At 44.4% G+C, this 15,385-nt stretch overlaps 1 protein-coding gene across 2 annotated transcripts in view; it reads left to right on the forward strand.

Moving 5' to 3' along the window:
* The window catches only part of LOC135829398 (mucin-3B-like), a gene marked incomplete at its 5' end in the record, with an annotated part of 156,468 nt that overhangs the window by 105,227 nt on the left and 35,856 nt on the right, over positions 1–15,385 (forward strand). For both annotated transcript variants that reach the window (XM_065341805.1, XM_065341806.1), the window contains 8 exon segments: positions 1,092–1,250; positions 4,306–4,418; positions 6,355–6,535; positions 10,273–10,455; positions 11,233–11,382; positions 12,660–12,959; positions 14,049–14,345; positions 14,772–14,899. In XM_065341805.1, coding sequence (XP_065197877.1) covers positions 1,092–1,250; positions 4,306–4,418; positions 6,355–6,535; positions 10,273–10,455; positions 11,233–11,382; positions 12,660–12,959; positions 14,049–14,345; positions 14,772–14,899 — 1,511 coding nt within the window.

Consider the following 15,385-nt stretch of genomic DNA (forward strand, 5'->3'; position numbering starts at 1 on the left):
TGTGGCGTGGCACGGTCGCGCAAGAGGAGAACAGTTCGTCCCAGTTGTTGACGACACTCTTGACGACGATGATGTTTTGGATGCCAGCTCTGATGGAACGCAAACTTTTCAACACTTCACTTTGCCAACTTTTAATGATCTGAATTCAGTCTGGTCTTTTTTATATAAAAGCTTTGTCCATCTAAACCGATGTGCCTACAAGTTGTACCTGACCATAACCACTCTTGAGTTACAGCAGCCAATCGAATGCCGCATTTTCCCCACTAATTTAATTGGTCCATAAAGGGTTAACAAGTCGAAATTCGATAGACTTCTTTTGTACTGTGGATGGCAGTGGAATCATTTCTCCAAAATTGCTTGGTCTTTGGCTTACTGGAAAACTACGACAACAGGGAAAACGATTAGCTGAAGCACCAATCTCCACAAGGTTGGAGACAACCTTAAATACGTACTCACAGGAGTAGGAAGCAAGTTTTGGAGCTCTGTGAATTTGCGGGCATTTTGCCGATTTTGGAACGCCGAGAGTGTGTTCCATTCAGTTAGCGGAGGACCATTCAAAGAATGATCATGCGTTCTACATTAAACTGCTGCTTTCTGCCGGAATCAAGCAAAGTGAGGTGAAGCAAGTGGATTTAGATGGCCGGCAAGGATTCTGCAGAATCACATTTTGAAGCACTGAAGTAAGAGCTGATTATGTTGACTCAAGGCCTACCGTTTGTAGGGACGCCTTTGACCTCGGTGTTTGGAGATGGTGCTGTAGTTTCAACGCATGCTTTTGGCGTGGCTGAAGATGTTTCCCTCTCCGCCATTGTATCATGCACGGTGAGCAGCAAGCCAAAGCGGGAGGTGAAAGCCGTCGAGGAGTGCACATTCAGCACACGGTGTGTGTCCTGGTGCATGGCGGGAATACGTGGAAACTGTAGTGGCCCTGAAAGGGTCAAACCCAGGGGGCAATCATTGTGAAGGGTTACCGCATATCTACCGGAAAATATCTGTTGTATTCATTGAGAAGTTGCTTACAAGTTCAAGTTAGGATCTCATGTCCTTTTTTTTGGTTCTTCTTTGATATATTCTAATCTACTTGTATGCAGTTTACGACATGGCAACCTTGCTTCATGTTGACCACAATACTCTGACCATTGCCAGTGCTCAATACAGCAACAGCGGGACTTACATCTGCAGGTCAGAAATCACTGTGACAACCATAGGTACCCGCTTCAGTACAGCTAGCGTCAGTGTCATTGTGCAAGGTAAAGTAACATTCGGTGATAAAGTAATAAAGGGATGTTCACTTTCCGAAGCTCATTCAATTACTATTGGAACTAAGCTGCAAGTGAGGCATTGCGTGGAGGTGATGATCCGGCCCATTTTCTTATCTAATCATAGGATGGCCTTGGCTACGCAGTAGAGACTCTCTTATCCAAACCTCTCTGTGACCAATGGGGGGGGGGGGGGGGGGGCGTGCTCAGGATTGTAAACACACAAAGTACCTGGCAGAAGCATTGCCAGTACCAATGCCGGAATTACTTCTATTTCTGCATCCTGTGTTACTGTCAAAATAGGTATCGTAGCATTTTTGTTCAATGCGGCTGGATGATAATCTGTTACTTCTTCTTCTAGTATGCACAGTTCAGAAGGAAATATTGGGGAAACTGATGTTCACTATTTGAACGCCAGCAACTATCTGCGTACTGCCCGCTCGGTGCTGTACCCATTGTAGGTTGCTGTTTTAAATCTTTATTCTCACGATAGCCAGAGGTAAAAAAGTGTTAAAGAGGAGAAATAGCGAGGAACGCTGTCGTTTGAAATGTTTATTCTCACGATGGCCAGTGTCCAGTAAGAGATGTTTAACCCTTTCCATGCCATGGACGCGTATACGCGTTTTTTAGTATGAGCCAATTGGCCATGGACGCGTTTACGCGTTCTGCCTACACTGTACAATGTACACTGTACAGTACATGTGTATCGCGCGCTATAGACGAGTGTACAAACTGTCATAACTCCGTCCGAATATCTCAGACTGCTAAGGTTGAGACACCGCTGGAAAGGTATTGAGCTCAGCCTTCCAGGGATATAAAGTTCTTAGCGATACGACAAGGTATGACCGAGCGGCGACAAATTGAACGGCCGGAATGCGCAAATTTCACTTTTTGGCGATCAATACAATTTTTTTGTTCGCGACTTCGTGCGGGCTAGGGGATTTCCCCCGGATACAGCGCGTGCACAGTCAGCTTCAACAAACGCGCTTGAATCTCAGCTTTCCAACGCAGTTTGAATCGTGAAAATCAGTTTACAATGAGAAAGAAGACTACAGAAAACATGAGAGGCAGTGGTTTTGTTATTATCAGGCATGGTAGGGGGACTTGGAGAGGAGATGGAAGTGGCCCTGGTATGCCTGTCGCGCTGTGAGTCCCTGAAATGGCTTCCTGTGGTCCAGATCTTTCCAACAAGCCATGGATCGTGAAAATCCATCAAGGTAGAGTGAAATAGCAATAAATTTCGTTCTGATGTGCGCGTGCAGCTTTGAACAGGTGAGCTCAGCGCCTGAACAATGCGCGGCCAACACAGGAAACCATGCTGGCATGGAAAGGGTCAAGTAGTTACAACAAGAGGAATTCACAGAAAGCAGCACTAGCAGACGCGGATTGAGAATGTGTACTTCTGTGGGCGATCTGAGCAGTTGCATGTGGGGGGTAAAGACAAGAGGTATGACTTGGGATTTGAAGTCAGGCTTGAGGTTAAAAGAAATGCCCGTGCTAGGCGTGTACACGACCAAATGGTTGCACGTGAACATACGGTAGCACATGAAGGGCAGAAGCCACTGGAAGATTTCGACTTGACCTTTCGTACCATTCTTCAAAGTCGTTAACAATGGCGATACGAGCACATGGCCACAGGAATGTGCGCTTATATCAGGACTTGGGCATATACGTACCGCAAAGCATCGCCGGCAAGGACGGACATGACTACCGCTTTGTGCATATTCCACGCTTGCCGTATTTTCCGGGGTATTAACCGCACTGGAGTATAAACCGAACTGGAGTTAAGCTGCATTGGAGTATAAACTGCACTAGAGTATAGGCCACACCGGAGTATAATCCACAGTGGAGTTTAAACTGCACTGGAAAATACACCGCACTGGAGTATAAGCTACACTGGAGTATAAACCACACTGGAGTATAAACCCCACTGGAGTATAAACCGCACCACACACACACACACACACACACACACACACACACACACACACACAAACACACACACACACACACACACACACACACACACACACGCACACGCACACATACAATCACACACACACACACACACACACACACACACACACACACACACACATACACACACACACACACACATACACACCCGTACAAGTACCGTATTTTCCGGAGTATAGGCTGCACTTTAAACACTGAGCAGTGGAATGTCTGAGTATTGAGTGCTGTTTGAGCTGTGGAAGGTACGGCCCAGGTATTGACTTCTGGTTGAGCAGTGGAAGGTACGGCCCGGGTATTGACTGCTGGCTGGGGAGTGGAAGGTACAGCCCGGGTATTGACTTCTGGTTGAGCAGTGGAAGGTACGGCCCGGGTATTGACTGCTGGCTGGGGAGTGGAAGGTACAGCCCGGGTATTCAGTGCTGTTTAAGTAGTAGAAGGTACGGCCCGGGTATTGAGGACTGGTTTAGGAATGGAAGGTACAGCCCGGGTATTGAGGACTGGTTTAGGAATGGAAGGTACAGCCCGGGTATTGAGGACTGGTTTAGGAATGGAAGGTACAGCCCGGGTATTGAGGACTGGTTGGGGAATGGAAGGTACAGCCCGGGTATTGAGGACTGGTTGGGGAATGGAAGGTACAGCCTGGGTATTGAAGACTGGTTGAGGAATGGAAGGTTCAGCTCGGGTATTCACTGCTGGTTGAGGAATGGAAGGTACAGCCCAGGTACTGAGTGCTGGTTGAGGAGTGGAAGGTACGGACCGGGTATTGAGTACTGGTTGAGGAGTGGAAGGTACGGACCGGGTATTGAGTACTGGTTGAGGAGTGGAAGGTACGGACCGGGTATTGAGTACTGGTTGAGGAGTGGAAGGTACGGCCTGGGTATTCACTGCTGGTTAAGGAGTGGAAGTCGCCTACTGTGTAGCCATGTTTAATTATGCAATGTATTCAGGTCCTGAACTTAGAATACAATTCAGCTAATGAAAAAAATGTTTGGATCATGTCAATTAACTTCACTCTGACTGCCCTCCATTCTTATTTGATGCTTCTTATCTCGGTGTTGTTCATATGTAGTGAAACCCACCTTGCAAGTTGCAACTTCAAATTTCACACGGCTGGAAAACTCACAAGTCGTTTTGGCCTTCACCATTCAGTCTCCTGTGTTTCCAGACGTTGTTGGCAACGATGTGAGTTATCTTCCCTTCTTAACTGCGTATTGTATCATCTTTAACAACAAATATCTATTGTACCAGTTGTTAGTATTTTTCAGCCACTTCATCACACGGAAGCCCTAAATCCTCATCAAAGCAAATGTCTCTTCTCGATAGTTTTCCCTTTGATCTAGGTGTTGAGTCACCTCCACCATTAATCTGATCTAGGTGTTAGAAATTTTGGAGCAAAAACACCACTTGCTTTGATCATGGTGTACGTTTTTCCGTGGCTAAGAGAGCAGTTAGATAACGTATCTTATTATCAGATTGAGTATCTTATTGCGTGTTCAACACGGATGGAGAGCCAAGGATTAAAATTGAGAAAAAAAAGAGGACCATAAGTTCACACGGTATCCGTTTTGTCCAACACTAACGATTATAAGCAGGGTACTGTGCAAGAACGCCGATTTCGCTTTTTCTGAAAACAGTTCTAGTGGATTGTGAAGAGAAAAAGATGGCCACGATGGCCCTCCTCATGGCAAGAAGCTCCGCGCTGTGTGTGCACCGATTTTGACAAGTGAACTGCGGAACTCGACCATGACCTTTCGATATGGAGTATGAAAGATGTAAAGACGATCGCGCAGGGGTGAAGTGCTTAGATGCAAGGTTTGTGGACGTTTCGCAGAGAAAATTTGTCAGTCCAAATATTTCCCGGAGTCCTTCATCGTTGGGTTCAGAAATTTGAGAACGTTGGACTTTCAAAGACATGGGTGGCAAGATGGTATGTCCGGGCATGTCCGACCAGTTGAAGAAGTGTCAGGATATTATGTCGGAACGACCATGCTTTCTTATCGCATGGCCTGCAGTGCATTGATTTTTTTGTGCCTGGGCACTGCCTGGGCACTGAAGTTCAGTGCATCAGCACAATTGTGGAGAACAAAGCAATCAAATTACACAACACTCTTGTACTTCAACCGAATTGCATTATTTATGGCCTACTGGAAAGCTCTTTATCTGCTGCTTGTCTTCTTCGTGCTTTCAAAAAACATACACCACACCTAGAACGCCCCTTGCCTCACCAGCATTGTCCCACCGTGCTTTAGTTTAGCATTTCGAGGGCTCAAACTTAAAAGAAATGACTGAGATATGATGGATTTACTGATCGACGGATAGTCGTAGATTTTTGACGGGTCGAACGGATAAGGGTTAACGTAGAACTGCAATTGAAACTGGAAAGCATTCGTGAGATCCAAGGGATTCGAGTGATATAGTCAATCGTCATGCTGGGCTTTACACCTCCCAGGGAAATCCCTTTGAATAGATTGAAAGTCGCAAAAATCGAAGACGGAAACTGTGAAATGTGTTCATTTCGAGAAATGCGCTTTAAATATGTCGCCGCTCAATAATTTTGTGAGGTATTGCAAATCTGAACACACCTCTGGAAAGCCGTTTCCAAGACCGTTTAAATACGCTATTGGTTATGGCACTGCAATATTTCGTTCCATTATAGAAACTGTACAGTGGACTATCCATTGTGTACGAAAAGTCCATATAAAGCATGACTCGTCATATCCCAGACGCGATGGGGTCTGCATGACGAGTCATCTCTTCATAAAGCCAGTAAGAGGTAAAGCATTGGATATTGGAAATGACGCGTCTTGTCCTACAAATTGGACTCGTAGTCAATTCGACTCAATATGCATACCAATGTACAGTACACGTTTCACTGGGCAAGTGAGGGGGAGGGGTGTGGGGGATTGGGCGATTTGTATAAGCATCTTGTACGAAGCGGGAAAGGTCTCCTCAGCCCTGCTGTACACTTCAGGTTGATTAAGTTAATGTGTTCCCTGGACTCCAACATCCAACACTGCTGTCTTCTTTTACACATGATACACATATCTTGAAACTGTAGCAATTCTTGTAACGATGTGTGAGGTGGTCAGCTGTCTTCCTTCTGTATATTGCTCTCTAGATTGCCTGGAAAGGACCAAGGGGTGAGCTTCCATCTTCATCAACCTCGAAGTACACATTCTCTGCTAATCGCCGCAGTGTGACTATCCTAACTCTTGGAAGACTAGATGCCGGCGAATACAATGTCACAGCTTCAAATGCTGCGGGATCACATTCAGCTACCTTCCTTGTGGAGGTGAATGGTATGTTGACACGGGTAGTGGTGTGAGAAGGGCTGGCATTTGCATGTCGTGAATCAGCTGCTAGCTGCAACATGATTGCACTGCTGACTGTTTAGTTTTCAGTATGATTTCATTGATCGACTGTTGCTGATAAATCGTGCCTAGGAGATCACAATAATTGTCATTGGGAGCATCTCATAAGGGGCCGTCCGTGAATATCGAACATTTTTCACCAAACGAATTATTTTAGTTTGGTCCCAACCCCTCCCTCCCTCCCCCTCAGAACGTAAAAAACGTTGACATAATACATGCAAGAGTCGCAAGTGTGTCACTGCTCCTATGGCTGTGTACATGTACATGTATCAATGCTTTCTGAAACAAAATTGGTCAACCCCCTCCCACCCCATAACGAAGTTATTTCGTTTTGTGAAAAAAACATTCATGTCCATGTAGATGTGCATACTATGGCATGGGGCATGGACATGTACTGTAGTAGATCTACACAGCAAAATATGCCATAAGACTTTCGAACAGATGGGGGGGGGGGGGTAAAGTCTATTCGAAAAGCAATACATATACAAAAAAGTGCCAACTTAGGGGCCATCGATCTTTTTCACGAAACGAAAAAGTTTCGTTTATGGGTGGGTGGGTAGCGACCGGTTTCGTTTTGAAAAAACATCGAAAGCGGAAAAATCAACGCTCACTGCATGCATTGATGCATGCATACATTGTGTACATCGAAGTAGATCGACAGTAGAGTAGTCTATGTCGCGCGGCCAAGCAAGTGCTGCATGGAAGCAGTGATACCACTCTGTACTCAGTGCAGTGAGTTCCTTTCGTCCTCGGATGACTTCTCCGACGAGGACCTAGCAGTCATCATGGTCATTCACTCTGGGACCGACGACAGATAGATAAATACTTTATCCAGCCGCCGATGCAAGCGAATTTCAAATTACGGAGCGGGGCGCACGCCAAGTAAATTCTCACGCAAATATGGGGAGCGCCAGCCGCTGAAGACGATGTCGTCGTAATGTACCTGGAAGAATCTGATCGTGCTTGTGGTGGGGAAGCCATGGAGAGTGATCCCCGTGTCGACAGTCTTCCAGAGACGGAAAATTAGGCCACCGACTTTCTACGTACCTGATTGACGGCAGCGCAGCGCGGCGTGCGTGCGACCTTAGGGAGCTTTCCGACAGCGATTCTGAGGCGATGCTGCTCTCATTTGCGAGCGAGGCACGACCACTGAAGTCTGTGATAGCTATGGCTTTTGTTTCCGCTCCAAAGTCGACTTGTTTTGGCAGTATCATGTCAATGTCGGAACTCTGACGATTTGCAAGTGTACAATTCCCGTGTTTAGACGTAGAGGTGCCAGCAGCGTATGTGTGTGGTAGGTGAAAATAAATGTTTCCATGGTCAAGAATGAGTACCAGACTTCCAAGAAAAACATAACTAACGTTGTTACTTACTTGCACCATCACACAAAATGTGGCCTCGCTGTGTTGTAACAGCCAATCAAGATCATTTTCTGCACAAAGTCTCAAGTCAATTAATTTTTTCGTTTCATGGGGGTGGGTCATAACTAAACTTTTTCGTTTCGTGAAAAATATCGATAATTACGGATGGCCCCTTATGAGATGCTCCCTAACTATTATTATTATTATTCTTCAGACTTTTCCCGTTTGTCTCTTTCCCTCAAACCAGTTAATATTATTATTATTATTATTTGAAACTCGGATGTTGAGCCATAAATAAATGTAGAAAGGAAAAGGACATATGGATACGATTGGAAGGCTGTCGGTTAGCGCTACGGAGATGTGTTGAAGCTAGGTGTCAGGACGTCGAATGTCTCAGTACTCTTGTCAGTTTTGTGCTTGGTTATTGCACTTTCTGACTGTATATAGTATCCAGTTACAGTGATGGAGAGTTACTCTTAACTCGTATCCATATGTCCTTTTCTTTTCTACAATTAATATTATTATTATTATTATTATTATTATTATTATTATTATTATTATTATTATTATTATTATTACTACGCACACACTCATGGCCAAGGCCAATCAAGGAGGAGGTGAGGGCGATTATAGCCAGCCATGGCAAAAGAAAGAAGAAGAAAAACAAAACAAAAAACAAGTGCAAATCAGAACAACAACAATAAAAGAAGAGATTGGGCTGCAAATCAAGTTGTATTATTAGGTTTAAACGTTTACGGGAAATGGTCCGAGAGATCACGAACAAAGGCAGAAATGTTTTCACATGATTGCATTTTTTGGGGAAGCGAGTCCCAGAGAAAATAGCTAATGAAAACAGGCGAGCGACTCATTGAGTTATTTCTTGAAATAGGGAATCTTAGTTTATTACGACTTGACGAAGAGGAGTTAAACCAGTTAAGCGCATTTTGAATATGCATTGGGGCCTTCAGCAGTCTAATCTGATGGATAAATCTACCGCAGAGTCTGTTAATTATGGTTTGTAAAGGACAGGTTTTGCATTGGGAATACAGAATTGTTAATGGGGTGTCAAGAGGGAAGCGAAATATCGCTCTCAAAATCCTGCGATGCATTAGTTCAAGCCGCGCAAGCATTCCTGCTCCAGCACTGCACCACACAATGCTACAGTATAAAATTATGGGTAAGATATAGGAGGCGTAGGAAGCCCGACGACAGACTAGTGGTAAATGGCTCATGTGGCTGTATAGAACACCAACAGCCGAACTTGTCCGACGCTCGAGATACTCCAGATGGTGGGACCAACTCAAGCCTGAGTCAAAGATGACTCCAAGGTGTTTGTGGTGGCTAACAATTGGGATGGGCGTCCGGTCGTCAGGGAAGTGGAATAGGTACTGGTCGATGTGGGAAAGATCGGAACGCGGATGAGGTGGAATGCACAATATGACAGTCTTTCCAGCATTAGGTCGAAGTTTCCAGAGACACATCCATTCAACCACTGAGCGAATTTCCGACTGCAAAGAATTACACGCCATGGGCAGGGAAAGGTCAGATGCCACAAGAGTAGTATCATCGGCGTACAGGGAGGTATTTGGAACGCGAGTTAAGTCATTTACATAGAGCAAGAAGAGAAGAGGACCAAGTATTGAGCCCTGTGGCACACCGGAACAGACTTCGAGCGGTTGGGACAGCGAACCTGACAGGCTGACACCCTGACCTGTTGGACCCGGCAGGATAGGTAGCTTTCGAGCCACCGCAGAACATTGCCACCGATGTTAAAGGAGGCGACTTTGGCCAACAAACCACGGTGCCATACTGTATCAAAGGCCTTTGATAAACTAGTTATTATATAAACATGGTTACGTATGAGATAGTGGTAGCAACTTTGGCGATGATTTTATAGGAAAGGAGCAAACACCTTTCCTAACTTGGTAAAGTGTCGATATTATTCTTTTCTAATGAATTCCATTTCCTTTGTCTCAGAAGAAACGTACAAGCAATAATGAACAACACACTGCATGACAGTAATTATATGAAACGATCTATTTCGGTCGGGGGAGGCCCAAAGGGTTAAATAGGATGCCACTGTCTTGTGATCGCTCAACTGCGTGAACCTTACAGTTACAGCTCAACAGCCCTTCGCCTCCTGTGTTTGTGTATACTCCTCCGCACATTTGAGCATTGTGCAATGTAATTGATTTGCCTATACCAGCCCTGTTTGTAACAACAAACTTATAACAATACATGTGCGTCTGGGCAGGTCTGTGGAATGACTTTTTAACAAGCTGTGTTTGTTTCTCCTTGTTTCAGTGAAACCAATAATTACTGCACCCTTGTCAGCAGCACCTACGTACACAATCAACGAGGGACAAACACTGAGGGTTCCTTGCATATCGTCATCATATCCCCAGGCAACAGTCATGTGGCAAGATAATGCCAACGTAGTGGTTGGAAATTCTGGTAACGTCACTGCAAGTAGCTCATCAACCTATGGTAAGTAGCTGAAGTTATGTGGTGGTGACATCTTTAGCGCCGTATATGTGTACCGCAGACAGTCATCTTTTCACCAGCATGCCAGGAGGCCACAACCTCCTCAAACCGTCCATTCAGGCATTCTCCTGTGTGCTAGCTTATGATAGTCACTGCCTGGTACCTGTCTACCCTACCTGTAGCCACTACACCATGCCAAGTGCTAAATCTTGGTTCTTGCTATCCATAACCTCGTGGCAATGCTCTGCCGTAGGAGGAACTTTCACTTGTGGAGTTTTGGTAACTCTGCAACATGTGCCATTCCACCATTTGTCTATAAAAACCTTCAAGAGGAGTAACAGTGTTCATCACTATTGTGACCAACTTAAATAACTTCGCAACCTGGCTAAGCCAGATACACTACATATAGCACATCTTGTGAACTTATACTAGGATATAAAGGTATATGGACAATGGGTTTGAAACTTTCAAATCTCCAAACTAGATTGCCCATTCCGAGTTGGTGATCACGGATTCTTCAGCCACTGACGATGTTGTTTAGGGCGGCGAAACGTCTGAAAAGTATCGTAAATATTTCTATCTTTGTTAATCATGTGCACCATTTTTGATCTAAAAAAATGATTATAATCACAGGTTGCTGCTGCTGCTGCTGCGGAAACATGTTTTATTGGAAGCACAAACGAATAATGCATGCGGAAAATGCTGCTGTTGCCGTTCCCATTGCTACTTCTTTGACAGTGACTTGTTCATGATTCTGCTTACTTTGCCATCCATGTGCAGATTCAGGCAGTTTGTTAAACAATAACACTAACACACTGACCATTACAAATGCTGCGTATGGACATCGCGGGAATTACATCTGCACCTCCACGATCACAGTTCCATCTGGAACTCATTCAGCCATCGTAACCATCACTGTCGATGTGCAAGGTATGTTTGTGGTGGACCTGCCATCTGTAGAGGATGGCCGTCCCCTGCAACAGATTGCATTACTTGTTTTAATGTTATCTTACGCACCCAACTATTAGTGTTCTGTTTGATGGTTAAATGTGAGTGATAGAGTCATGGCAGAGCAGGTTCATTCCTTCCTTGGCTGTGAAACATAACATTAAACAATATCACATTCACACGTCATTGTTTGGCATTCCCTTTGTCCTGATGAACATTTTTTCACAATGGTGGGCTTCTTCGATGACTCTCCATGGGAAGAACAAAATCTAGCCTTGTGTACCACCACCGCATTGGTAAAATGCGCAATGCTATGGTGCGGGAAATGATCCCCAGAACAACCTTTGTTTCACAGACAAATTCTCTCTTGACCAACCACTTCGCTCTCCCCTGATATAAAGGTCACAGAACATGTTGTGCCTAGGTGTTAGCTATGCTGCCCATGTGCACAAAGCATGCCGTAACGACACAGCTTGCCAGCACGATGAAAAGTTGAAAGCCCATGACAATCACTGAGGGTCTTTTTGACTATTTTGGAATGGTGACAAATGGTATGCTTCAATACTGTATGTCAGGAATTTTACATTGTAACTCCGTGGCGCATTTGCATTTGAGTACTGAGCTCTTCAACTTTTTCAATATACATCTACTTGGATTGTTACCGTAGTAACGCACATATAAGCACATGCGCTTTTAAGTAATTTTTTGCTATGAATCCAATTTTCAGGAATGAAATTTGTTACCGTAAACGCGCATGCGCGTTCAGAGTTCGTTTGCCAGAGTCTTTGTGTTTGACTAGGTCTTGTAGTATCAGTTCGATGGTTCCGGTGTGCTGTTTTGCAGACTTTTATTCGTGATTGTGTCAAAGTGAGAATTGTGGTAGTGCTTCGCCTATACAAGCATGCGCTGATAAGTGAGAGTGCGCGTATATCCGAATACAGGCACATGCGCCTATATGTGCGTTACTACGGTAACTTTCTTATATTCTACCAGGGATTATAAGCCAGAAACGTTGGGGCGTCTGCCCCTGCACCAGCCGTTTGCGATGCTGAGGGAGTCCAGTTATCCCTTTTCATGCATAATAATGACGAGAAAACATTGTGCTTATGTGATCGAGTCTTGCAACAACAAAGTAATTCAGCTGAGCATAAAACACTCTGTCTGAATCTCTAAGCACATACTTCCATTACGGTACTGCGACTGCACTATTCGCCTATCTGAATCTCCACGTTATCTCCTGTTCTCTTTTGTATCCACAGTTGGTCCAAAGTTTCAGAATATTACATCAGGCTATCTGAATGTGTTTGAGGGTGCTCCATTCCAAATTGAGTGTGCCACCTTTGCCCACCCAAAGCCCACTTTCACATGGGCTGTGGCTCCAGCCTTCCTATCTTCAACAGTACCTGTGCCAACTCAATCTGACAAGATGCCATACTACACATCGTACTATACTGTAAGCAGTGCCCCCGTACAAAACGCTGACTACATCTACAGTATAACGTGTACAGCAAGCAATGTGATCTCTAGTCCCAAGTCAGTGACACAAGTTACCGTCAATGGTAAGATAAAATTCTGAATTGAGCTGATATGATCGTGTACAAATACGATTGCGTTAAAGAATATTCATTCGCTGAATGCGATGATGTGAATTGATATTCTGCCTGCTTCTCGCACACATGATGTTGGGTACATATATCCTACATTTTCCAGTGTGAAAATTCATGGTCAAGTTCACACAGAAACCACCAGCCTAACTGATCTCAAATTGGTCATCTTCACCCATAGGCTACTATAACATTTGGTGTATTTACAGGGTGTGACATGCTGGGGATTGGAAAGATGTATGCTGGTTCACACGATGCATGGCTAGAGAGTGCATCCTATCAGAGCAAATTTGTTGGTGTATGGCTTGAATGAATTCCGGGTTGGGACGAAGGAAAAATCTTTGTCGCGGGATGACGTCTATAGACGTCACGGGATATTTGGTGATTTCTGGCACTATCTGGTGTGTAAAAGCACTGTTAGTCAGTTGGATCATGATCCTGCCTCTTGACCAATAGTTCGTGGGTACGACAAAAAGCAACAGACCACCCAACTTGAGAAGCTCAATGGCACCTTATTTCCAGCGTATAATTCGAACGTTAAACACCAGTAATTCACCCGAAAAAAAGTCGATGCGGCTTATACTACACTGGTCAAAATACCAGTGGTAAGTGGGATAGATATCTACATTTGGTTACGAAAAATCTGGGTGCGGCGTATACTCCGGGAAATATGGTATGTAAAATTCATAAAGAGGGGCGTGTGAAACTACTTGTTATTATACCTCACTTGCACATCATGATTACGACAACATGGAGTTTAGTAGGGTAGAGACTTTTCGGTTTGTCACGATTCGTCTTTGCTTGACTTCCCAGGGCCTCTCGATTACTTGTCGATTGCTCTACCACTAGGTCATAGGCACCAAACAACCTCTCTTGTCCAACTTAGCCAAATGCTTGAAGAACGCAACACAGACTTTAGTCAGATCCCCAATAGGTGCCACCTGACTTTGTTTCGGCTCAAGTCAGTCTAGTGCTTTAGTTTGAGTCGTCTGAGTCATTCTAAATTCCACGTTCTTGTTTGTAATGTGCCATGCTGTTATGCAGTGCGTCCAGCATACATACGTTCAACCACTGGAGTTATTGTGGTGTCCAATCAAAATCAGGCCAATGTCCAGTTGAACTGCGAATACCGGGGAATCCAACAGCCTACCATCACATGGACAAGATTATCACCAAATACAGTTACTGGTAGCAATGTGCAAGCAGCTACCAGTACCCCACATGTCTTCTCCAATACGTTGACATTTACCACTGTTGCAAAGAACGATGAAGGCAACTACACATGTACCGGTACTAATTCCAATGGCACTGCTTCCCATGACCTATACCTTCGAGTTCAAGGTAAGCTTGTTGAATCGGTTCAGCTCATTTCCCACTGAAATAGTGGTTCTTACAGTGGTCGTAACTTCACGCTACGTTTTGATGGTTGTAGTTGTAAGTGACTTTTTCATATAATGTTAGCACTTTCTTCTACCCCTTCTCTCTATTCATGGATTATGGTCCTCCTCCGTCTATAGATAGTCTATAGGCCATCAAATAAGTGATCTTATAACGGGGCTCATGCCCTCACGTTTTCTTTTTTATCGTTCTCACACCCTGATGACAATTTTTTCTGAAACCTTTTATACGGAACAGTATTCGAGCATGTGTATGGAATGTCTCCAGCTGCAGCCAAATATTCCTTTCCCAAAGCAGGCTAGTTCTGTAGATGCTGTGTCAAGTTCTGTTAACGGTGTGTAACTTCTCTGTATGTCTCTTTGCTTGAAGTTCTGCCGCAGATATCACCCAGGACGCGCACACAGAATGGAGTTGAGAACAAGCCCTTGTCGCTTGAGGTGGTTGTCGGCTATATTGGTGACCCCGCTGTTCCAACATCGAATATCACTTGGGCCAAGGTAACTATGGTCTTGCTCTGCTGTAATTTTGTATAATTATAATGTATATGCTATCTGTTGCATGCGCAAAGCCTACCAGTATGTAATGCCGCAGTATATTAATTAGCTTGATTTGACTTCAACAAAGTCAAAAGAATGAAGGGGGTTATTGATTGGGGCGTACTTATTTATGGGCTTTTACATTAGCTAAGAACCTAATGACAATTCGGCCGGAAAGGTGTTTTTAAACTTGTATCTTTACATTTATGTATGCAAAATAAGGCCCAAGCCCCAAAACTTGCCAAAAAAATTCACTTCATTAATCTCCACTTTTGGAAGAAAATGTTTCCTAAAAACGTGTATGGAGATTACTCAGCAATGCATGACCAAAACCTGGAAAGCTGCTGCTGCTGCTGCCACAAACGCTCATAATAACTATTATCTCTTATCCGGACAGTCCGGGACCAGGAACTGGCCGGAACGTGGAAATATCCGTAACTCTGGATC

The sequence above is a fragment of the Sycon ciliatum genome, chromosome 13 (genome assembly GCF_964019385.1).
Source record: "Sycon ciliatum chromosome 13, ocSycCili1.1, whole genome shotgun sequence".
Taxonomy (NCBI): Eukaryota; Metazoa; Porifera; class Calcarea; order Leucosolenida; family Sycettidae; genus Sycon; species Sycon ciliatum.